The sequence below is a fragment of the Aotus nancymaae genome, unplaced genomic scaffold (genome assembly GCF_030222135.1).
Source record: "Aotus nancymaae isolate 86718 unplaced genomic scaffold, 86718_ANA_hifiasm-v0.15.2.pri h1tg000076l, whole genome shotgun sequence".
In the NCBI taxonomy this organism is placed as follows: domain Eukaryota; kingdom Metazoa; phylum Chordata; class Mammalia; order Primates; family Aotidae; genus Aotus; species Aotus nancymaae.
Genome location: NW_026988491.1, coordinates 13,144,042 through 13,167,481, shown reverse-complemented (window position 1 = coordinate 13,167,481; position 23,440 = coordinate 13,144,042). Strand labels below are relative to the sequence as shown.

Genomic DNA, 23,440 nt, shown 5'->3' with positions numbered 1-23,440 from the left:
GTAAGCTAAAGACTGAACGGTCTATTGGATTCCACTCTTCAGGAGGTCACTGGTAACCATGGAGGAGGAAATTTCAGTGGTGTTGTGGGAGTGGAAGCCAGATTGCAGTGGGCTGAAGAGTGAATGGGAGGTGAGAAAGAGAAGACAGCAACTGCGGACCCCTTTTGGAAGAAATTTGGATGAGAGGCGGAGGCAAGAGCATCCTCCCCCTCAAAGGCTACCTTCCATCTCCTGGAGAAAGTTGGCAAAGAGGATTAAGAAAATCTGGAGGCTGAGTCAGACATTCCATGGACCATCAGAATGCACCAGGGAGGCATCTTGAGAGCCAGCAAGGACCTAGCACCCTTCAAGCTGCCAAGTCTCAGAACCAAACCCACTGTGCCTGCCTCCTGTCTACCCACTCCAAATCCAATCCACCATCTTCACCACCAGAGTGATCTTTCCATAACACAAACGTGACCACGTTTTGAAACCCTCCAACAGCTACTTTGCCAATTCTTATCTCACCCCAGGAAGCACTCAAGTCCCTGAACCTGGCATTCAAAACCCTTCTGACAACTTTCCTACTTCCTTCAGCATCCTCACCCCCATCACCTCCCACCTACACCTACATTCCACCCCCCACCCAGACCCCATGGAGCCACCCGAAGTTCCCCAGTGAAACATGCTGTCCCACCCTCACATAGCCGCCAGGGTCATCTTGGACTCAGTCAACTCAAGTACCACACTCCACGAGTTAGTTACTCCTTCCTTGGAGAGAACCAGAATCTTGCCCACACCTCTATCATAGCATTGGTAGAATGAATTATTCTGTATCCATTTGTTCATATGGCTGTCTGTCCACTGGACTGTGCCATCCATGGGATCAAGGTCCTCATCTTACTCTTCTCTGAATCACTAGCACCTGGCTAGAGCTGAGCTCCCAGTAGATGCTGTAACCATCCAATGGGTTCATCTCGCCCGCTGCCTAGACAGAGCTGATGTATCAAGACAGGGAAATTGCAATGGAGAAAGGTAATTCACCCAGAGCCAGCTGTGTGGGAGACAGTTTTATTATTACTCAAATTACTCAAACAGAGGTGCAGCGGTGAGATTTGGGTTTTGGCAGGGTCATGTTGACTGTGGTATGGAGGATAAATTAGAGAGGGGCAAGACTGCAGCCAGGGAATCCCACTAGGAGATTGCACTCATGCAGATGGGATCATGGTGTTGTGTACATGGAGCGTGCCACGAACATGGCCAGAAAGGCTGCATCAGGAAACAGTGAGGAGTCGAAATTGGCACACTTGTGATTGACTAGAAGTAGGCAATGGTAGTGGGAAGTGAGAAGGACAACTCCCTGGTTTCTGATGGAGGCAACTGAGTCGGGGGTGGTGCCATTTACTAGAATGGGGAATGCAGGGAGAGCAGATTGGAGGGAGATGATCAATTCAGTTTGAAACACGCTGAGTTTGAAGGGCTTGTGGGACATTCTGATGGACATGGCTGGCCAGGAAGCAGTTGAATATGCTCCCAGGCATTCAGGGATAGGAGGTTTTACAGATAATTTTGTGGTTAGGGACTTGGCAAGTGAGGAGTGCTGACTGGTCAGGTCGAAGATGGAATCCTGGGGGGTTGAAGTGAGGTTTCCTCGCTGTCTTCTCTTCCAGGGTGGGATCACAGAACTGTTTGAGCCAAATTACTCGTCTGGGTGGTGTCAGCTGATACATCGAATGCAGGGTCTGCAAAATATCTCAAGCACGGATCTTAGGTTCTACAATAGTGATGTTATCTCCAGGAGCAATTTGGGGAGGTTCAGACTGTAGCAGCCAGAGTCTGCTGTGTGACCCTTAAACCATAATTTCTAATTTTGTAGCTAATTTGTTAGTCTTACAAAGGCAGACTGGTCCCAAAGCAGGAAGGGGTTTTTTTGTTTTTTGTTTTTTGTTGTTTTTTTTTTTTTTTCGGAAAAGGGCTACTATCAATTTTGTTTCAGAGTAAAACTATAAACTAAATTCCTTCCCAAGGTTCGTTTGGCCTATGCCTCGGAATGAACAAGGACAGCTTAAAGGCTAGAGAGGCAATATGGAGCTGGGTTAGCTCTGATCTCTTTTCTGTCATAATTTCCTGAGTTATAATTTTGGCAAAAGCGGTTTCAATGCCAGTAAATATGGCAATGGGGTTTCACCCCAAGTACTCATCACAATAATAAAAGGTTTAAACTATGGAGTACCCAACTGACCCTTTGATCCACCAATCAAATAATAGAATCTGCCAGTTCTTCCCCTTTCCCCTTTTCCTTCTCCCCAGTTGCACCAGTACTTTCAGATTAATTTTCTCTCCCAAGGGGAAGAAAAGACAGGCTCTGGACAACCGTGTCTTAAGTTAGATGGTATAAATGTCTCCTAGTGACTAGGGCTAGGTGACTATAGTGTGTGGAACAGAGGAAGGAGCCCCGGGTTCCTTCTCCAGAGTGATTACCTCCATCCTTTATCAAGTTACTTAACCTCTCTAAACTTTAGTTCAGATGGGATGACGAATATTATTACCTAAAAGTTTTACTGTAGTGAGAATCAAGTGAGATATTAATTGTAAAGTCCTACATAAATGCTAGTTATTATTAGGCTTTCCAGACCCCAATAACGTGGTGACTAAGTGTCACGACACCAACAAGTTGCATTTGTTATTTAAAGTGACTAAAAGAAACTCCCAAGGCAATGCCGCTTTTCGAAGTTTGTTTCCCTAAAAAAAAAAACTTTAATGTTCCCCCTGCTCCTCGGGCAAGCTTAAGACAACTATAAGTGAAGTCCCGCCTCCCTGGCCTCTAAACCACGCCCCTTTCCGTGCAAACGCCTGACTTGTTAGGGCCTTTTACACTGATTGGCACTTTTATTCACCAATAAAAAGTGAAATTCCCGTCAACGTCCGGTGAGGGGGCAGGACTTCCTTGCTGGTTGCTAAGACACTCTTGTTTCGCTCCTTGACAACCCTGGCGGGGGTGCGCTGGCTGCGGCCCCGGCTCTGGCCCCCGCGGGAGCAGGTGAGGCCCAGGGGTGCGGCGGGCAGCCAGGCGGGGAGGGCCGGCCCGGAGGGAGGGCGGGAGGCAACGCCGGGCGGAAGAGGCCTCGCCCGCCGCGGAGGCCCCACCTCAGTCTCCTGCCTGCTGTTCACTAGCCCTAGGTCTTCTCACCCTCCACCCCCACCATCACCCCCACTTCGGGACTTGTGAGCTCTGTCGTGACGGGTTTGCCATTGCGATTCTGCTGGCTGCTCTTCCCCACCCACCCGAGGCCTGTCCAGCTTCGCGCTCCCGCGTCCTCCCTTAGCCGACTCCCCCCACCACCTTGAACCCCCACCTTTCGCGGAGTAATCCCCTCTCCCGCGGCTGGGCCTGGGGTTGCCATCACCTCAGCTCAGACTGCTCTTGGCTTGGACTGTTGGCGACGTACTGGGATTCTGGGCTGGTCATTTCCCCTCTTTAGGCCTCAGTTTCCCCATCTGTAAACGAGAAATTGGGTTGAGTGATCTCTAAGGCTTCTTCCACTCTGACGTTCTAGGCTGTCGTGGTTCTCCGACCCAACTTTAGGCTTCCGAGAGGATATGCTCCCCAATGGGAGATACCGTGTGTAGTGAAAATAACTCGGCAAACCTAATTTGGATTCCTAGTCTCAAGACCTACCCTCCCTGCGCTCTCATCTGTCCATATATAAAATCAGTATACGACAGGTGCATTTCCTTTGGGAATCCTGAGGCTGCTAGGAAGTGCAGAGTCCAGTCCAGTATAGATTCAACATTTGTTAGTTTCCTTCCTTTGTCTCTTCACCGCATTTTCCCTCTCTAGGAAATGTTACCAACCTGCTCGGCATGAACTGTCCTTTCTCCACTTGACCCTCAGATCCACATGTCTCTCTCTGATCTTCCTCCTGGGCTTCCATGTTAGGGATACTTAGGGGTGGGGAGTGGGACAGATAGAGATTGAAATATAGTCATGTGCCATATAACATTTTGGTCAAGAAGGACCGCAGATACCACGGTGGTCCCCTAAGGTTATAATGGAGCTGAAAACTTCCTATCACCTAGTTACATAGCCATCATAATGTCAAAGTAAAACGCATGACTCACGTGTGTGTGGTGGTCTGGTGTAAGCAAACCTACAGTGCTGCCAGTCATGTAAAATATAGTACATACAGTTGTGTACAGGACGTAATACTTGATAATGGTAATAAATGTTACTGGTTTATGTATTTACTATTCTAGACTTTTTATCTTTCTTTTATAGTGTACACCTCTCCTACTTATAAAAAATAAAATTTAACTGTAAGCAGTCTTAGATAGGTCCCTCAGGAGGTATTACAGCAGAAGGTGTTGCTGTCATAGGAGATGACAGCTCCGTGGATGTTATGCCCCTGAAGACTGTCCAGTGGGACAAGACATGGCAGTAGAAGACAGTGATACCGAAGATCCTGACCCTGATAGGCCTACACTAACGTATCTGTGTCTGAGTTTTTAACACAAAAGTTAAAAGTTAAAAAAATAAATAAATAAAAGCCAGGCGCAGTGGCTCACGCCTGTAATCCCAGCGCTTTGGGAGTGCAAGGCAGAGGGATCACTTGAGGTCAGGAGTTTGAGACCAGCCTGGCCAACATGGTTACACCCTGTCTGTACTGAAAAAAAAAAAGAAATTAGCCGGGCCTGTGTGGTGGGTGTCTATAATCCCAGCTACTCAGGAGGCTGAGGCAGGAGAATAATTTGAACTATGGAGAGGAGTTTGCAGTAAGCTGAGATTGAGCTACTGCATTCCAGCCAGGGCGACAGAGCAAGACTCCATCTAAAAAATAAAAATGAGTAAATAATAAAAAAGTTACAGCCGTGTCCAGTAACATCCTGGGCCTTCACTTTCCCTCACCACTCACTCACTGATTCTCCCAGAGCAACTTCCTGTCCTGCATGCTTTATTCATGGGGAGTGACCTATATAGGTGTATCATTTTTTATCTTCTTTACTATATTTTTATTGTACCTTTTTGGTTTTTTTGAGATGAAGACTCGCTCTGCCACCCGGGCTGGAGTGCAGCAGCACAATCTCAGCTCACCGCAACTTCCACCTCCTGGGTTCAAGCGATTCTCCTGCCTCAGCCTCCCAAGTAGCTGGGATTACAGGTGCGCGCCACCACACCAACTAATTGTTGTATTTTTAGTAGAGACTGGGTTTTGCCATGTTGGTCAGGCTGGTCTTGAACTCCTGACCTCAAATGATCCACCCACCTCAGCCTCCCACAGTGCTGGGATTACAAGCATGAGCTTTTCTATACCTTTTCTATGTTTAGATACCCTGACATCACTGTGTTACAGTTGCCTGCAGTATTTAGTACAGTAACATGCTACACAAGTTTGTAGCCTTGGAGAAATAGGCTGTACCATATAGCCTGGGTCTGTAGGCTACACCATCTAGGTTTGTATAAGTACACTGTATGACGTTCACACAACAAAATCACCTAACGATGAATTTCTCAGAACGTACCCTCGTCATTAAGCAGTGTGTGACTGTGTTGATGTGATAGTTGGACTTGATGGCTTCCCTCCTGCCCCTGATAATCCGTGATTGGTGATTTCTTTCTCCTGACTAGATGCCTCCATTTACGTATCTTGCCAGCAATTTAAACTTGGCAGTTGTGTAATGAAACTGACCTGTTGGGCGTGGTGGCTCACACCTGTAATCCCAGGACTTTGGGAGGCTGAGGTGGATGGATCACCTGAGATCAGGAGTTTGGGACCAGCCTGACCAACATGGTGAAACCCCATCTCAATAAAAGAAAAAAGAAAAAGAAAAGAAAAAAAAAGAAAATTAAAAATAATTTTAAAATAAATAAATAAGTAAGTAAAAGAAACTGACCTACTTCTCTACCCAGCTGTGCCACCCACTTTCCCCTCTCCCCATCAGTGGTATCACCATCCTTCTGGGCATCATTCCTCACTCCACCGTGCCCTTTCCACTCAGACAGTTGTCAGGTGCTTTCAACTCTGCCTCCATGAGGAGCTCACATCATCTCCATTCCTGAAGCCCCTACTCTCATTCAAGTCTTTCATGCCTGTGACATAATACCCCTGGACCATTACTGCAGCTTCCTAGTGACTGCTTCTACCTCCAGTCTCTGCTCCTGTCAACCCAGCCTACCCATGTCACCAGCCACCCAGAGACCTCCAAAGAGCTTCCCATTCACTGGGAAAAGTATCCACACTTCTTGTAATCCCAGCACTTTGAGAGGCTGAAGTGGGAGGATCACTTGAGTCCAGAAGTTCAAGACCAGCCTTGGCAACATAGAGACCCCCATCTCTACAAAAATATTTAAGCATGGGTTTTAAGGCCCTTCTACACTTCCACAGCCCAAGGATTTATTTCTCCCTTCTTTACCAAATTCTATCTTCTAGCCAAAGTGGACTATTAGACTTTCCCAGAAGATGCTTTGTGCTTTCTGCCTTGGCACTGCTGTGTTCATCTGCCTAAAACATCTTCCCCACTTCGTCCACCTGTCACAGTTCTTCCTGACCTTTCCAGTCCTGACTCAAATGCTGCCCCGGCCAGCAAGCTGCTTTTGCTGTCTTATCTCACCCTCACCACCTCAAGCATACCTGTCTTGTGGCACGGCCGTCCGCCAGGAACCATAGTTCCTTGTGTATTCCTGTTGGTCTCCATATTAGATTGTAAGCTCCTTAAAGGTAGGGACTGTCTCTTGCTTATAGTCAAGTAGGTGAAAAAGCATAATCAGGTTGGGCATGGTAGCCCACGCCTATAATCCCAGCACTTTGGGAGGCTGAGGTGGGTGAATTGCTTGAGCTCAGGAGTTTGAGACCAGCCTGGGCAATGTGACAAAACCCCATCTCTCAAAAAAATATAAAAATTACCCAACTGTGGTTGCACAAGCCTGTAGTGTGCCACCACTGAGCTACTCAGGAGGATCACCTGAGCCTGGGAAGTTGAAGCTGCGGTAAGTTGTAATCATGCCACCACACTCCAGCCTGGGCGACAGAGTGAGACCCTGTCTCAATTATATACCTGGGATCAAATCCTAGCCCCTTTGTTTATTAGCTGGGTGGAAACTCACTCTCTTTTTTTCAGTCTGTGTGGATATACCAGTAACGTAGAGATAATAGCACCTGACAGAGTGACTGGGGAAGGGACATCCTGTATGTAGACGCCATTCTGATGGCCAGTTCAAGATCAGTGTTCAATAAATAGTCTTGAATGGATGTGATAGGTCCTCTCCCCTCCTAGGGGGCAAATGAAATATAGTTAATTTCAATTTGGATAATTTCTGGGCTTCTGCCACATGCCAGACACTGGCCTTTATGTTCTGGTGCATCTAGAGGTAAATCAAGTCCCTCAGCCCCAGGGAATCTGGACTCGCAGACACGGTTAAGTCGTGATTGGTTGTGAGATGTCACTGGCAATTAGCAATTGTGAATGAGTTTCTAAAAAATAAGTCCATGCAAAGTCCAATTTATTTCTGTGATAATGTCACTCTTACTCCCTTACATTCAAATCTGTTCTCTTGAGTGGGAGAGAGTGGGGTGGGAGCCTGCCCTGCTGTGTGTGGCAAGCAGCTGTCTCTCTGGGAGCTAATAACTGTGATGGTTGGGACTTTCCTTATACTGTGTCTTGACAAAACTGTCTGGGATTTCATCCAAGTTTGGTTAAGTCCATGAGGGTACATGTGTGAGTCAATGTCACTTATCACGTGGTGTCGGACATGAGGAAATGTTGAGAATTGCAGATCCAGACTAGTCAGCAGGCCTCTCTCCTTTCCCTCCCTCCTCTCCTTCCCTCCACTCCTCCCTCAGTCCCAGGTGCATTCAGTTTTCATTGGACCTCCGCAAAATGAGAAAAATAAGGACCACATAAAAACAACAACTTCATGTGTTTGACTTTGAGGAGGGCTGATCTTTATTCTGCCAAATTTTCCTCTTTTGTAGTAGATGATGTGTCTTCTAAGGCCCTTTTGTGGCAGAATTTTCAAATGGCACCTACTTTAAACTGGTCTAGGAACCTGGCTTCTGCAGCATTTCCTGACCTCACTACAGCTGTCTTGGACGAATGCCCCGAAGTCCTTAGGCTCCTTTTTCCTCCCCTGCCAGCTTTGTTCTTCATTTGTTTGCTAAAAGGCCAAGGAAGACTGGAGTGCCCACCTGTGTCCCTGATTTGGTGGGAAGCAAGAGGCAGGCCTGGACAGAGGCTGGCTGGGAGGTGCCACGTGTTGAAGTCGTCCATGTTACTGCCTTGTCTCCTGCTCGTTTGTGCCAAAGGAGAAAGCACAGAGGGTGGAGTCAGAAGAATGGATTGGGGTTCAGATTCTGGCTCTGACATTGCTGGCTGTGCACCCTCAGGCCGGCCATAAAACCTTTCTGTGCTCCAGTGCCTTGTCTGAGAACAGGGAGCTGGATCCTTCCCTCACAGGTGTGACAAGGATAAAATGAGATGGTGGATGTGAAAGCACACGTAACCACACCACTACCACCTTGGCGCCCAACAGGTCTCACAGAATTGCCTTGTGATTCTTTCCTCATTCGGTACTAGCACAGTGGTTTGCACGTAGTGGGAACTTGGGAAATAGTGGTTTGTTTGGCTGCAGGTTTAGATGTAGAACAGGCTGGTTTATGAAGAAAGATATGTTTCCTTCCTACTGCACCCATAACAGGAGCTGAGTCCTTAGCCCCAATTTCCAGATGAGAAAACAGGCTGCTGGGTGCAGTGGCTCACGCCTGTAATCCCAGCACTTTGGGAGGCCAACGTGGGTGGATGGCCTGAGGTCAGGAGTTCGAGACCAGCCTGGCCAACATGATGAAACCCCGTCTTTACCAAAAATACAAAAAATTAGCTGGGCATAGTAGTGGGCACCTGTAATCCCAGCTACTTGGGATGCTGAGTCAGGAGAATTGCTTGAACCCAGGAGGCAGAGGTTACAGTGAATCAAGATCGCACCATTGCATTCCAGCCTGTGCCACAAGAGCGAAACACCGTCTCAAAAAGAAAAAAGAAAGAAAGAAAAGAAAATTGAGTCTTAGGGAGGTAAGCCCTTGTCTGAAACAGAACCAAGGTGTGAATTCAGATCTGACTATGAGTCTGTCCTGAGACCACCATGACATGCTCCAGGCATGCCCTGCAATCTCTCAGGTGTGTGGTGGGTGATACTGGGAGGCGAGCCTTGATCTAAGGGCTGAGGATGTTCCAGATGTTGAGTGGCTGCCCCCCTCCCAGAGGGCTGGCAGATATTTGGGGCCTTATTTCCCAGAATGCATTCCTTTTTCCTGATCCCTCCCACATACCCTAACCCTCTTCAGGATTCTTCCCAGACACTTCAGACACACAATAACGAATGGTGACTGAGGTCAGTGCCACAAAAGAACAAGGGATAGCAGGACCAGGAACACTGGCCTGGACCAGGGGATGAGATAAAGGGCCCTTGCCTGTGCCCCCTGTTGCCTAGGAAGAGCCTCACATCAGACAGAGAGAGGCTGTGTAAAGCCCACAGACGGCCTTCGAGTGAGGAGGAGAGCAAGGGCAGTGGGAGAGAAAATAAGACTGCCCCTGGCTTTGCACTGCTGTGGGCCAGATGGGCTGGGGTTGAGCTTCTGTACCAGGCAGATTCAAATACCCTAGCCATGGGCACAATTACTTTTTTTTTTTTTGAAATGGAGTCTTGCTTTTTCACCTAGGCTGAAGTGCAATGGCACAATCTTGGCTCACTGCAACCTCCACCTCCCAGATTCAAGCAATTCTTCCGCCTCAGCCTCCCCAGTGGCTGGGATTACAGGCATGTGCCACCACACCCAGCTAATTTTTGTATTTTAGTAGAGATGGAGTTTCACTCTGTTGGCCAGGCTGTTCTCAAACTCGTGACCTCAAGTGATCCACCTGCCTCGGCCTCCCAAAGTGCTGAGATTACAGGTGTGAGCCACCGTGCCCAGCCAGTTACATTATTAAAAGGCTCTTTCAGACCTGACACAACTCTTTCTGGCCCAAAGCATTCAGGCACATGCTCCTCTGCATGGAAGATTGATAAGGTTATTAGAACCTCTAGTTCTGCTATTTTTGGTAGCATTCCTTCAGCAGAGTTTTAAGATTGTGACTGAATGACTCTAGCTGTACTCTAATGATACAGAGTCATAAAAAATTCTCCTGCCTTTCTGTATTTGGAAACACATCATCTATAGTGATTTCTTTTTATTCTCTCTTATCTCTTTTAGGTCCCCAGAAGTACACGTAGTGGTTAGAAAAAGCTCTTTGTCATCATGGTCCTTAGTAACCTTGGTTGAGTCATGGTGACCGAGTCCTGGTTCATTACATGGTGGTAGCAGAGAGCAGTGCGATAATAATACAGAGAGCTTTAACATTTCCAGTCACTCACATGCACATACCTGGGGCTTGCAGCGGTTTCCTGAGAATGCAGAGAGAGGATTTAGTATCCCATTTCATAGAGAAGGCAACCAAGGCTTAGGTTCAATTACTTGCCCAAGCCTACCAAGAAAGGAAGTGAGCAGAATGTGTGTGTTTGATAGAGCCGGGGTTCATGCCTCCATACTCTGGGTTTGTGGCCCCACACAGTTCTTTGCTCCACAAGGTGCTGCACATGTCACCATCCCACTGGCTTTCCCGTGTTGTTCCTGAGAAATGGGCCTTGGTGATAACTCTGAAGTCATGTGACATCTCAGCAGGATCCTACGTGTGAAAGCAGCTGTCACAGACCCTGGCCTCCTTGAGGCAGCGTGTCCACAATAGATGGGCTCCTCATTCCCTCTTGGCTCCTACATGCCAGCACTTGGCTAGCCTCGAGGATGAATGAATGAGATGGAAGTATTCCAGTGGGAGATGCCTAAGAAGCTGCTTCCACATTTTAGGTTGCTCCCCCTTGAAACTCTCAGAGGTAGACAAACCGTGTGGCCTTTTCCTTCTATCATCAGTATAGCCACCACCTCTGTCACACCTGGACAGATGTAGAGGAGGAAGCAGTAAGGCTGGGAGGACAGCCTGGAATTGGAAATAGGCCTTCACATTCATGAGCAAAGACAAAATCTGACCAGAAAGTACAATGAAATTGTGCCTGGTAATTCGCCAGCTGATAGAGAGAGACAAAAACTGCTAACGTCTGAGTGGTACAGATGCCCAGAATTGATGAGATAAGTGGAGCCATCTGTCCACCGGGAAATCAGAAAATACCAATGTCATGGGATGGTGGAGTCCGTGCCAGGCTTCCAGCCTCATATGAGGGAGCTGGCCAAATGGAGTGGCACTGAGGCCTTCTGCAGCATTGGATAGGGGAGAAAATCGAGGGCACAGCCCAGAAAGAGTGCCCAGAAAGCACAAGACTTGGCCAAACCAGGGTCAAGTTAACATTAGAAAAAGACACAGCAAAAGGGAAGAGCAAACATTGGATTTGTCTTCCCTCTAGGATGATAGGAGCTGTCTCAGTGGGCAGTTGATGAATGTTTGTGGGTGCCTCCTGTGTGTCCATGAGGAGCCATGTGGCTAAGGGGTTAGGAGGGCCCGCACCAAGAGCCAGGCCTGGATTCACACCCTGGCTCTGTCGCTAATGAGCTGAGTGACCTCAGGCCAGCGACTGACCAGCTTCATGCCTCTGTCCCACGGGACGTGACTCCTGGGGTTGATGCTGTGACCAGCTTCATGCCTCTGTCCCACAGGACCTGACTCCTGGGGTTGATGCTGTGACCCGCTTCATGCCTCTGTCCCACAGGACCTGACTCCTGGGTTGTTGTGGTGACCAGCTTCATGCCTCTGTCCCACAGGACCTGACTCCTGGGGTTGATGCTGTGACCCACTTCATGCCTCTGTACCTATAGGACCTAATTCCTGGGGTTGATGCAGTAACAAGCTGTGTAAATGCCTGTGGGACACTGACAGACAAGAAACCTACAGCCATCACCTGTCACTACCTCCCTGTTGATTACCATGCTCAGCATCTTTGGGTTCCATGACCGTGCAGAGAAAGTAAATTTATTTGGAAATTTGAGAAATGCTGGAATAACATTATTTTGCTGTATTTGTCTAATATAGATTATTTAAAAGAGCTTAACAACCTGGTGATTTATATTCATTTATGTCAGTACTTCTGAGATTTAAAAAAAAAAAAAAGCCTTTGAATTATCAGATAAATTGAATTGAGGATGAAAGAGAAATGCCGGGATTGCCAGCAGTGCCCCCAGTCCTCGGCCCAGGCCCATCTCTTTAGGAAAAGCCCCGTCGGTTAGAGCACAGCCGTGTATTGAGCACCTGCCCTGTGCCCGAGTGCCTGCCCTGTGCCTGGCACTGTCTTAGTGCTTCACAGGCACTGTTTCATCAAATTCTCATAACAGCCCCTTGAGATTGTTGTGACCATCCCCGAGTTACTGGGGAGGAGTCTGGGGCCCAGGGCCATGCTGCTGGTGAGTGATTGAACCAGCAGCAGCACCCAGGCCTCCCAGCTGCTGGGCCAGCGGGAAGGACCCAGTGGTCCAAGAAGGAGTAGGAAAGAACAGCCAGGGAGCCTGGTGTGCCAAGGAGGGCACAGAGCAGCAGCATTCTCACTCCCCTAAAGATCAGGGGCCTACAGAGGGGCGCCCTCGCTTGCCAATAAGCCCAGACTGTCAGTGGTGACCTGAACATTTCCCCTCCTAACCGCAGCATCTGGGAAGGAAGGCCCACGTATGTAGTGGGCACGCAGGGAAGCTGCATTTGTTCATTGCCAGCTCAAGCCTCCATCCCGCAGGCCTGGCCTGCAGTCAGTATTTGTCTTGATAACGACAGTGTGGGCTTGCAGCATCGTACCAGTGTGTTCTTAACCAGGTCCCAGCATCTCGTGTTGACTCATCCTCCCGTCTGCAGACTTGCTGGCCATTTGGAAGAGGGTGCGGAGGAGTTAAGACGGGGAGGTGTCAGCTTGTTACTGAGACATTTCTAATTTGTGATGTATGGTTTCAAAGCCAACTCTTTTCTTCTGGTTTTTCCTGTTTTCTACAGCACCCCCCAGGGAAAGACATTTTCTGCTCCCACCAAGTTGGCAGGGCCTGCTTCCTGAATCTCCTGGGTGTGTCTTAATTGCCAGTCCCAGCACCTCCTGAGAGCCCCACTCTCTCCTCCAGTGGTCACAGTGGAAGGATCATGGGAGAAACAGAAGGGAAGAAAGATGAGGCTGATTATAAGCGACTTCAGACCTTCCCTCTGGTCAGGGTAAGCCCCAGGGGAGGGAAGCAGGACAGCCGGCAGGGCCCGCACAGGCTGGAGAGAGGTGGGTGGAGCTTGTCGCTTGCAGGATGGCAGTGGGAGGAAGCTAAGAAGGGCTCTGCTGGCTCAGACCTAGACATCTTGGAGTTGACAGTGATTCATTCTTTCATTCATTCATTCATTCACCAAGTATTTCTTTAGGTCACCTACTATATGCCGGGCACTGTTCTAGGCACTGTGGAGTTGGTGAACGAGACAGGTGAAGGCCTGGCCCATGTGAAAGACATGTTTAAAGAACATAATTTTAGGCAGTAAGTACTCTAATGAACAATGAAGCAGCTGTAAGGGGCTAGAGAGCAGAGGTTAGCTTCTGGAGAGGTTTCTCAGATCAGAGACCTGAAGACAGAGCAAACCTCACAAAGACCCGGGGAAGAACATGCCAAGCCGGGAAACAGAGAAACAGGAAGCCTGGGATGAGAATGAAGTTGGCATTTTGGAGGCACAGAGAGAAGGCCAGCATGGCTGGAATGGAGTGCGGAGAGGGATGGCAGGATGCATAACAGCATCGGTGGGGCAAGACCCCACAGGCCTGGCCAGCCACCGTGAAGAATGTGTGAGAACTGTGGGTTCTGTCCCGAATCGAAGTGGGAGCAGAGAAGGGTTTGAAGCAGGGGAGTGATGAGATCTGTTTGGTTTTCAAAAGCTCACTCCAGCTGTTGTGAGCAGAATGGACTTGGGGATACCAAAGCAGAAATGGGAAAGGCCCAGTGCGATGAGGGTGTCTGGGTGCGGCTCACAGGGTGGAGTGTGAGACACGGTCAGGTTCAGGATGTTCCATGAGTGTAGAGGCCCAAGGACCTACTGCCAGCATGGATACTGGGTATTGGAGCAAGAGAGTCCAGGATAGCTCCTGGAGTCTGTTTTTTCCTGAGTAATGGGAGAAAAAAAAATGGTATTTATTACCAGAAAAGGGAAGATGGAAGAAGATGGGTTTGTGGGGAATCAAGTTATTTTTAGACATCTAAGTGAGGTTGTCATGTTGAACACAGTAGTTGGGAGCCCAAAGAAGAGGTTTGAGCTGGGGGTGGGGGTGGGAGTATGGGAGTCCTCCCACGAGAGGACACAGAGAGGCGAGGAGCACACAAGACCCCAGAGATGGAGTTGCTAGAGACGGGGGAGTGGAGGTGGGAACCAGGGCCCTCCGGGAGCTGGGAGGAGGAAGGGAATCCAGCAGATCGATGGAGAAGGAGCAGATGGAAAGGCTGGAGAAAAACCAGGGGCCCCAGAGAGCACCCAGCAGCCTCTGCAGGCCTCCGGGGTGAGATTCATCGGAACACACTTCCATAGCCAGCATTCCCTCCGCCCTTGGATGACCTTCTTCCCGTGTCTGTTGGCTGGAACCTGGTGCCAGCTTCACGCCCTTGTAGAGAGCCTGGGCTTGAGAGCCCACGAGGCTCAGCTCCACGCCACGCCTTTGCCCCAGCTGCAGGGGTCAATCAGGAGATGGGTCACCTGCCCAGGGCTGTGCCAGGGGGGCTACCTGCTGTCCATGCCTTAAGCTTGGGACAGAGAGGCCAGCTAGGAAGGCCAGGTCACGGGTTAAGCCTGTCTCTGTTTGTCACCCCTGCCCTGTCTCTAGCACTCGGACATGCCAGAGGAGATGCGCGTGGAGACCATGGAGCTATGTGTCACAGCCTGTGAGAAATTCTCCAACAACAACGAGGTATCGCCAGCAGTGCAGGTGGCCCCTTGCACATTTGGTGGCCCCTGTGGATGAATAGAGTGGCCCCTGTTCCCTGCAGTCAGCTCCGGAGAGTACTGCTAGGATGAGGCCAGAGCCTTCCTCAGAAGCGTTCAGTCTGGGGAAGGTCAGTGAGGGAGAGGCTGGCACTGACTCCAGGCACTGATGGTCACGCCCAGCCCTAGAGGAACAAAGCCACAGGGGTCTCCATGATGCCCCTGCCCATGTTCCCTGCCTCAGGTGGGCTGCTGAATAGGACGCCTTTCCCCGTGGTTCCATCCCAGTGGCAAACAGAGGCCTGCCCAGGCATTCATTCATGCATTAATTCATCCATTCAGAAAGGTATTGAACAGGCACTGTTGTAGCTGCTGGGGATATCGCCAGCAGGCAGCAAGGCAGGAAGGCCATTCATCAATCTGGTGGGGAGAGCGAGAAGTCAGTGTTACAGCTGGTGGGAAGGCGAGACTGGCCAGTGGGAGCCCAGGCTTGGGGTCGGCCAGGCCCAGGTTCAGATCCTAGCTCCAGCCCTTCCTAGCTGTACCCTTGGATGAGCCATTTCTCAACGCTGAGCAGTGTCCTAGTCATTAAATGGAGTCTCTCATTGGGCCAGTTGTGAGGACGTATTTACTGAGACAATGGGGACAGAGTGCCCACCGTGGGGCCGAACATGGTGAGAGGCGCTGTTGGTGCACATCAGGCACCTGCGCCTGGACTCGCCCTGCTGAGCAGGGGGCTCTGCTCCTCCAGACCTCCTCATACGGCGGCGGGGGAGCATCTTGAAAGAGCAGGCACGGGAGGAAGTTGCCTGTGCCCATGACCAGGGCAACCAGTGCCTCCCCAGAGCCCACTGAACACATCAGGCACCTCGCAGTCTGCAGGTTTCTCAGTCCAGTTGGTCCTGACACCGCCTGGTGCCCCACTTATCCGGGTTACGGCTGAGGGAAGCGGCACTGCCGGGAAGCCCACACTAAGTGCAGAGCCAGCACGTGGCCCCAGGCTGTCTGTAGACCTGATGCTTGCCTGCCCACCTCAGCCAGTTTCTTGACTGCTGAGGTAATGTCTAGTTTTCTGTACCTGTGTAATAGACCTGGCAGGAGGTGGCCTGCGTGGAAACCCTTTTTGAAGCAGGAGGACTACAGAAATAGGACAGGAGGCCTTCCTCCTGCCAAGACCTTGGTGTCAGCCTTCTCCTCCCTGGAGAGGGACCTGACTCCTGCCGCCTCCTCCCCTGTGCCTCCCTGATGAGTGCCCTCTTCCTTCCAGAGCGCCGCCAAGATGATCAAAGAGACGATGGATAAGAAGTTTGGCTCCTCCTGGCACGTGGTGATCGGCGAGGGCTTTGGGTTTGAGATCACCCACGAGGTGAAGAACCTCCTCTACCTGTACTTTGGGGGGACCCTGGCTGTGTGCGTCTGGAAGTGCTCCTGACACTCTGTCCCCTGCCCTGCCCCCTTTTCCTGCCATTCATCTGGGGTGGGGAGTGGCCCCAGGCGGGTCCTGGTTTTTCCAAGGAGAGTTGGGGTCTTTTCTTTTTGTCCTTGTGTACCAGTTTCCTGAGCCACGCCCCATGTGTCACCTTGACATCTCCATCCCCAGGCTCTCAGCTGTCTCCCTCAGAGTCTCTGGGTGTGGACAGGGCAGCAGGCATTGGTCTGTGTGGGAAACGTGGGGAGGGGCAGTGTGACAGGGTAGAGGAGGTGGGAGATGGGATTTTCCACACAGGAACGCGCCAGTGCCCCCTTTCCCAAGGGCTGCTTTCCCTTTGCATCCTGGGAGCCCTGCTGCCCTGCCATCCCCTGTACTGCTAGGAGGTGTCGGCTCTCCTTGTCATTAGTGGCTATAAGAAAATGGCCCCAAGAAGGAGACGCTTCTTTCAAGGGACACAGGCAGCTTCTCTCCTTGTCCTCTGGGGAGGTGCTGACCCCACAGAAACCCCTTCCCCCAACTTGACCCCAGGCTGAACAGACCACTGCATCTCACTGGGCCATCAGTCCCCTAGCCCCCAGCCTTGTTGGGGACCAAGCAGCCTTTCCTGTCCCCTCCTCGACCCGCGCAGTTGAGAGCCAGGGGCCGGGGTGTGGGAGCTGCTGCTGGCAGTTTCTTGAGGGGTCACCGAGCCTCTGGTGGGACACCTGGGCAGGAGTGCTCTCACCCCGAGGCTGCTTCCACAGGGAACCCTGGCCTGCCCGCGACTTCGATCAGGGACCGCATGCCGATTTGTACTGCTCTCTGCTGGGTTTTCTATGTTGTTTTTGAGTGTGGGAGAAGGGTTTTAGTAGAAGGGTGAATCGTATTTTACACAGCGGTCTTATTTATATAAATGTCTTGGTTTTTACAATTAAAACTACCAAAAACTGACCTCATTCTACAGTCTTGATGTGAGGGGAAGGTGTGATCAGTATCCTCAAGCTTGGGTGGGTCCCAGGCACCTAGAGATGCTTCTGGCTAACCTGTGAGGCTGCTGGAAGTCCCTGGCCCAGGCATAGCCCCACTGGACCTGGCCCGGCCCCTCTCGCCATTAGGTCACTGAGGATGGGGGCCAAGTGCAGCTGGATGGGGACACTGAGATACTCTTGGCAGCTGGACTAAGCTACAGTAAAGACCTTTTCAGGCCCACAGAATTTCGCTCGGTTTGACAGATGCTTGCTTATTCAACAGCCACTGAGGGTCAGGCCCCAGGAGCTGAGGATGTGAAGATGGAAGCCACAGATATGGCCTCAGTGAGCTCTGGGTTCACTGCGGAGCATGTGGGCCCCATCATTTCACCTATGGGAAAAGTAACAGTAAAAGATAGGATGGGGCATTCTGGAAAGAGGAAGGAGGCAAGCCCAGCCTGGGGAGTACAGGGGTCTCCAGCAGGTTACGGCCTGACAGCCAATGCTTGAAGGAAAGATAGGATCTTACCAAGGGAGAGAGCTGCTCTCAGGACAGAAAACCAGACATTACCTCCAGCACATGGCTTCTGTCCCCAAAGCACTTGGGGTAAAAGGAGATGAGAAGCGACTTGGGGACAGGAGCCACATGCAGGACTGTGAAGCCCCCTCAGGGGTTGGTCCCCTAATCCATGCCTCAGAAGAGAATACCCGGAGCAGGAGCAGCCTGCCTTCCCACGCACACAGGGGCCCTCCTGAGATGGTCCCCAGGAAATACGTGGGCCTGGGAGCCGAAGCCCTGTCCCTGTCCCAATTCCAGTCCTGCCCTTGTGAGGCTGAGCATCCAGCACTAGCAAGATCTGTCAACAGGTTAGCTGGACAGCCTCATGGCGAGCAGGTCAGGTTTGCTTAGCCCAGAACCGTGCAGCCGAGGGGAAGGTTGCTGCCGTGCGGGACAGACAAGAATGAGAAGGCACAGTCACTGCCTCAAGGCTGGCTGTCTGGTTGGGTGGTGGCTTTCCAGCCGGTTCTAGCTCTTTGGGACTTGGTAGATGGGGCAGCTCCTTGACCTTGGACCTGCCCTGGCCAGAGCCCTGTTCCACTTGGGTGCTGCAGAGGTATTGGCAGAAGGGAGTGAACGGAGATGCGGGGGCCGGCGCGGGAGGTGGGGAGCAGGCACCGAGGCTGGGAATAGCTGCGCTGATTAACCGCCCTCTCTGCATCTGTTCTCTCCTTTCATCTGCTGCACGTGGGCGCCAAAAAGCGAGGCTGGAGCAACTGGCAACCAGGGTGGTGGGGGTGGCAGGTAGGAGCATGGGCACCGAGGCCTGCAGAGCTGGTTCGGGTCCGGCTCTACTCCTCCTACCCTCCCTGTCCTCAGTGGCTCTATCTGTAGAATGGGGATACAGCGTACCCACCTCAGGAGGCTGATGGGAGGCCTGGGACCGCGTCTGGAACAGGTGACACCCCCAAGGCGTGCACTTTGCTATCACTCTGCCCCTCCTCCTCTTGCCACCTGTGGATGGGGTGCTGACACCAGCTCCTCCGGGTGGGTGGAGATTCAGCCAGACGGGGCTTGTGCAGTGCCTGGCCCTCACAGGCACACCGTACAGTGGCACCACGAGTGGCCAGCATGCCTTCGGCCCCAGTCGCTCCTGTCCCTGCAGCAGACCCCTCACTTGCCTTCCCAGAAATGGGTCATTCACAGTCTCCCCGCCTGCTCTCAGACAGCGATGGGGTCACCGTTGTGCCAGGTCAGATAACTGGGAACCATGGCAGGCGTGTTTCCCAGGGGTTTCCTTGGCCCTGGTGGCTTTACTTCCACTCCCCAAGACCCATGCCAGACGTGGTCACCGTGGTCTTCCAGGGCCCTCGCTGCCCGTAGCATTCAGTAAGCATTTGATGATGGGCTGAAAGGAGAGAGCCATGACGTGGAGGAGGCACTGTCCTGCCAGCCACCATTCAGGCTACTGAGGGCCAGACCCGGGAACGGAAAAGCAAGACAGACTCATTTGCCAGAAGAGAGAAGGTGGGGTTCAGGGAATCTGAAGTTCGGAGAAGAGACACTCTCAGTAGGAGACTGGAGAGGGCTTCACAGAGGAGGTGGCATTGAACCGGGCCTTGGCAGTTTCCCAGGGAAGGGTGGGGAGGGGAAGTTAACTGTTGTTTGAGGGAGCAGCAGCTGTGTAGAGCAGTGGCTCCCAAGGGGTTCAGGGAAGTCAGGCAGTGGCTGTGGTTGGGAGAGGGTGCGGGGTGGGAGAGAGGATGGGCTGAAGGTGAAGGGGTTTGCTGGGGCTCAGGAGGAAGGAGGCTTCTCCCTCAGGACCTGGATGTGTAACTCAACAGACCTTGAAATTAGGGGTTGCTGTTGCCATTTACAAATGGAGAAATCCAAGCTTGGAGGATGGAGTATCTGGCCCGAGGTCCAGCTAGGAGGCAGCTGTAGCCGGGACTTGAACCTGGGCTGCCTGCCTGGATCGTCCCCACTCTTCCGCACATGCGGCATTCTCAGACCTCTGTCCATTTTCCTCCTGTCCTGTCCCCCACAGACAGCGGGACTCCCCAGGGCCACCTTGGGCCATCCATCTTCTAGTTTATCTTCTAGTTGCTTCCCCTACCATCCCCGGTCCTCCCCTGCACCCTCCACGGTAGTTCCAGCGTTTATAGTGGAGGTAGCAACCACAGGCCTGCCACCAACCCCACCTCTTTGCTGCCATCTGCCGTGTGGGGAGCAGGGCCCCACTAACACCCCAGTCCCCTCTGCTGGGCCCAGCCAGAATCGGTGTGGGGGAAATCAGCAACCTTGTCTGGACATGTCTAGAGGGAGTCACAGGCCCCAGCCCCAGGGCTTGTCCCTCTGCCTGGGACAGCAGTGAGTGCCCAGGCCAGATCCAAGAGAGTGAACCATCGGTCCCCTTGCTGGGACTCCAGAGCCACAGGCCTCTCAAGAGTGAGGGGTGCTGAGCCAGTCAGCGTGAGAAGGTAGAGAGGGAGGGCTTGGCCCCGAGGCCCCGTAACGTCTGTGGAAGTGCGCGTGCTGCTGCAGGGACTGCCGTCTTTGAAGCCTTCTGTGCGGCCTGTGGAGAAATCTGGTGACTATTTCATGTTGCCTTGGAAGAGGCGCAGAGAAACCCGGCATCTTGCTTAACCTACTTCGGGCTTCTCCAGAGGACAGATCCTACAGGTAGGCAGGGGTTGTGCCCTTGGGCTGTTGGGGGCCAGCTCAAATCAGTGTGCCCCTCCCACACACCGCAGCAGGAGTGAGGGCTGTGCAGCAGAGGCTCAGCCCCTTAGACGCAGAAGCAGGCAGAGTCTGATTGTGTCCAGGTTTGGGAGGGGGTTGTCAAACTGTAGCCACAAAAGCCACCACCCTGTCCTAATTTCCTTTCGTTCTCCTCATCTCGTATTTAAAGCAACCACCTCCCACTGGCAGCTGCTATCGCCAATCCTTAGAAAGGCCGTGGGGGTGGGAGAGCACGCCTAGAAGGCAGAAGACTCTAATTGTTTTGAATAATATTCCCAAACTATTAGATTCCTCAACAGTGCCAGGCACAGCACCAAGCATTTCACCAGCTCCATCATCTCTAGTGTGTACGTCCATTCCATGAGGAGGTGCCTTTGGAATCCCCCTTGTACAGATGAGGAGAGCCACCGTCTAAGTGGCAGAGCCAGGGTTCCCCAAAGGCCTGTGACAGCTCCTAACCCTCTCCAGCTCCTAGCCCTGCCTGCCAACTTGAACAAGCCACTTCGCTTCTCAGATCTCAGTTTCGTCACCTCCAAGACAGGATTCGCAGCTCCCGCTACACCTGCTTCCCAGAGTTACTGTAGGCCCCCCAGGAAACAGTGGCCCTGCAGTGGCGCAATCTTGGCTCACTGCAACCTCTGCCTCCAGGTTCAAGCAATTCTCCTGCCTCAGCCTCCTGAGTAGCTGGGACTACAGGTGCCCGCCACCACACCTGGCTAATTTTTTTTCTTGTTTTGTTTTTAGGGGTTTCACCATATTGGCCAGGCTGGTCTCAAACTCCTAACCTCATGATCCACCCACCTCATCCTCCAACATTGCTGGGATTACAGGCATGAGCCAACATGTCCGGCCCAAGTGTGCTTTTAAGTTGGAAGGGCTGATCAAGGATTGGGGTCAGGGGCTTTGGGGAGCCATCCCCTTCTTGAGCCTCCACTCTGGGTGTGAGGCGTGGGAGTCTGGAAGGCTGGGCTGTGCCAGGTAGGTAGGTTATCACATCTAAGCCCCCATAGGCACTAGGCCCCTGCAGAGCCAAAGCAGGAGAGGCAGGGTGGCCACACATCCACACACACCTGATCCAGTGACCAAGGGCCCCAGGTGGCTGGGACCAAACCCTATTGTTTCATCCAGAACCCAGAAAGACAATCCCAACAGCCACTGTGTGTGAGGACCTGGCTGTTGACCCAGGAGGGTCCACACTGCGTTTGTCCTTCCAGTCTGAAAATGGCTAGTGAAGCAGCCTGGAAGGTTCCAATGCCTCCCTCCCCTAACAGTAGGGAGACGGCGTCAGAGAACGTGTGACATTGACATGCCAGAGTGGGGGCAGGCCTCAGGTCTCCACTGCACATCAGCAGCTCGGAGTGATACCAGCTCCTCCAGAACCACTTCCCTGCTGCCATCTGCTGTGTGGGGGGTATGTCAGAACCTCCTGACACACAGTCACTTTGTGTCCCCACGGTGCCACATCTTCTGTCATGGTGTCTATACCTGCTATGCTTATTTATTTGATGGCTGGGGCTGTCATATCTCTCTGTGCATTCCTGATGCCTAGCCCAGGGCCTAATACGAATTGAAAAATGCATTGTGGCTAGCAAGTGAGTGAATGAAAGTGTGAATGGATGGGTAGGGGGATGGGTGTGTGGGAAGATGAGTGGATGGATGGATAGATAAATGGATAGGTGGATGGATGGAATAGATTTCTCCAGGAGGTGCATCAGTAATGACTGGGTCAGGGACTGATATGAATTGAAAATGCATTGTGACTAACAAATGAGTGAATGAAAGAACAAGTGGGTGGGTGAGTGGGTGGGTGGATGGTGGATGGATGGATAAGTGGGTGGAGGAATGAATGGGTGGATGGATGGGTAAATGGGTAGATGAGTGGATGGGTGGGTAGATGGGTGGACAGATGGGAAAGACTTCTTTAGAGCCAGGCACGATGGCTCATGCCTGTAATCCCAACACTTTGGGAGGCTGAGGCCAGTGGATCACTTAAGGTTAGGAGTTCAAGACCAGCCTGGCCAACATGATGAAACTCTGTCTCTACTAAAAATACAAAATTAGCCAGGCGTGGTGGCGTGCACCTATAGTCCCAGCTACTCCGGAGGCTGAAGCAGGAGAATTGGTTGAACCTGGGAGGCAGAGGTTACAGTAAGCCAAGATCGCACTACTGCATTCCAGCCTGGGCAACAGAGTGAGACTCCATCAAAAGAGAGAGAGAGAAAACAAGGTCATTTGGTTCAGCCAGGGCAAGGGAGCCACGTGGGCAAGGGGGTCGTGAGAGATGCCTCTGGAAAGGCAGGCAGGGGGTCAGACCTTTGTGAGCTTCATTGGCTGAGGCAAGGTGTGGAAATGGGTGGCTTTGAAGGAGGTGACAGCACCCACATGGCAGGTGCAGCTGCCTCCCGGGGGGTGGGCTGGGGGCAGGGAGCCTGGGCCAGGATGGAGAGAGCGTGCTGAATGGGGGAAGGTAACCATGTGCGGCCACCCACCCGACATCGTAAATGCCACTGTGAAACGAGAGCCTGGAGGATTCAGGGGGAGGGGCATCTCAGCGATGGGGCTGGGTGGTCCTTGCCCCAGCTCTGGGACCCCGTGGAGCTGAAGAAGGCAGTAAGTAGCATGTTGGTGAGGGGCCGGCGTCTTCGGAGGTTTGTCCAGGGCAGGCATGCATCCTGTGATGATTATTCCAGAGCCCAGCTCCGTCTTCTCCTCAATAAGGCTCCAGCAGGCCAGACCCCAGGAGAGTGCTGGGTGCCCTGGCTGGAGCTAAGCCCCTCCGGCCCCCAGCAGGGTGAGAAGCAAGGGGGCTGCATGAGTCCTGTAGAGCTTGGACACTCAGGGACTTCAGGACAGGGTCTCAGCCAGTTTCTCTGTCCCCTTTGTCTCTTCTTT

The 23,440-nt window shown here is 52.0% G+C and overlaps 1 protein-coding gene and 1 long non-coding RNA gene across 2 annotated transcripts; one reads left to right on the top strand and one right to left on the bottom strand.

Annotated features, from left to right (window-relative positions):
• Positions 1 to 1,132: 1,132 nt before the first annotated feature.
• Positions 1,133 to 3,937, bottom strand: LOC135271244 (uncharacterized). The gene is made up of 3 exons (XR_010339360.1): positions 3,835 to 3,937; positions 3,336 to 3,477; positions 1,133 to 1,721 (listed from the first exon to the last, which is right to left on the bottom strand). It is a non-coding gene; the product is annotated as an uncharacterized LOC135271244 (long non-coding RNA).
• On the top strand, positions 2,929 to 17,290 carry DNAL4 (dynein axonemal light chain 4). Its single transcript, XM_012458973.3, has 4 exons — positions 2,929 to 3,019; positions 12,988 to 13,197; positions 14,831 to 14,914; positions 16,196 to 17,290. Exons 2-4 carry the CDS (start codon positions 13,129 to 13,131, stop codon positions 16,358 to 16,360), a joined length of 318 nt encoding a protein of 105 aa, XP_012314396.1. The 5' UTR covers positions 2,929 to 3,019; positions 12,988 to 13,128; the 3' UTR covers positions 16,361 to 17,290.
• Positions 17,291 to 23,440: the final 6,150 nt, after the last annotated feature.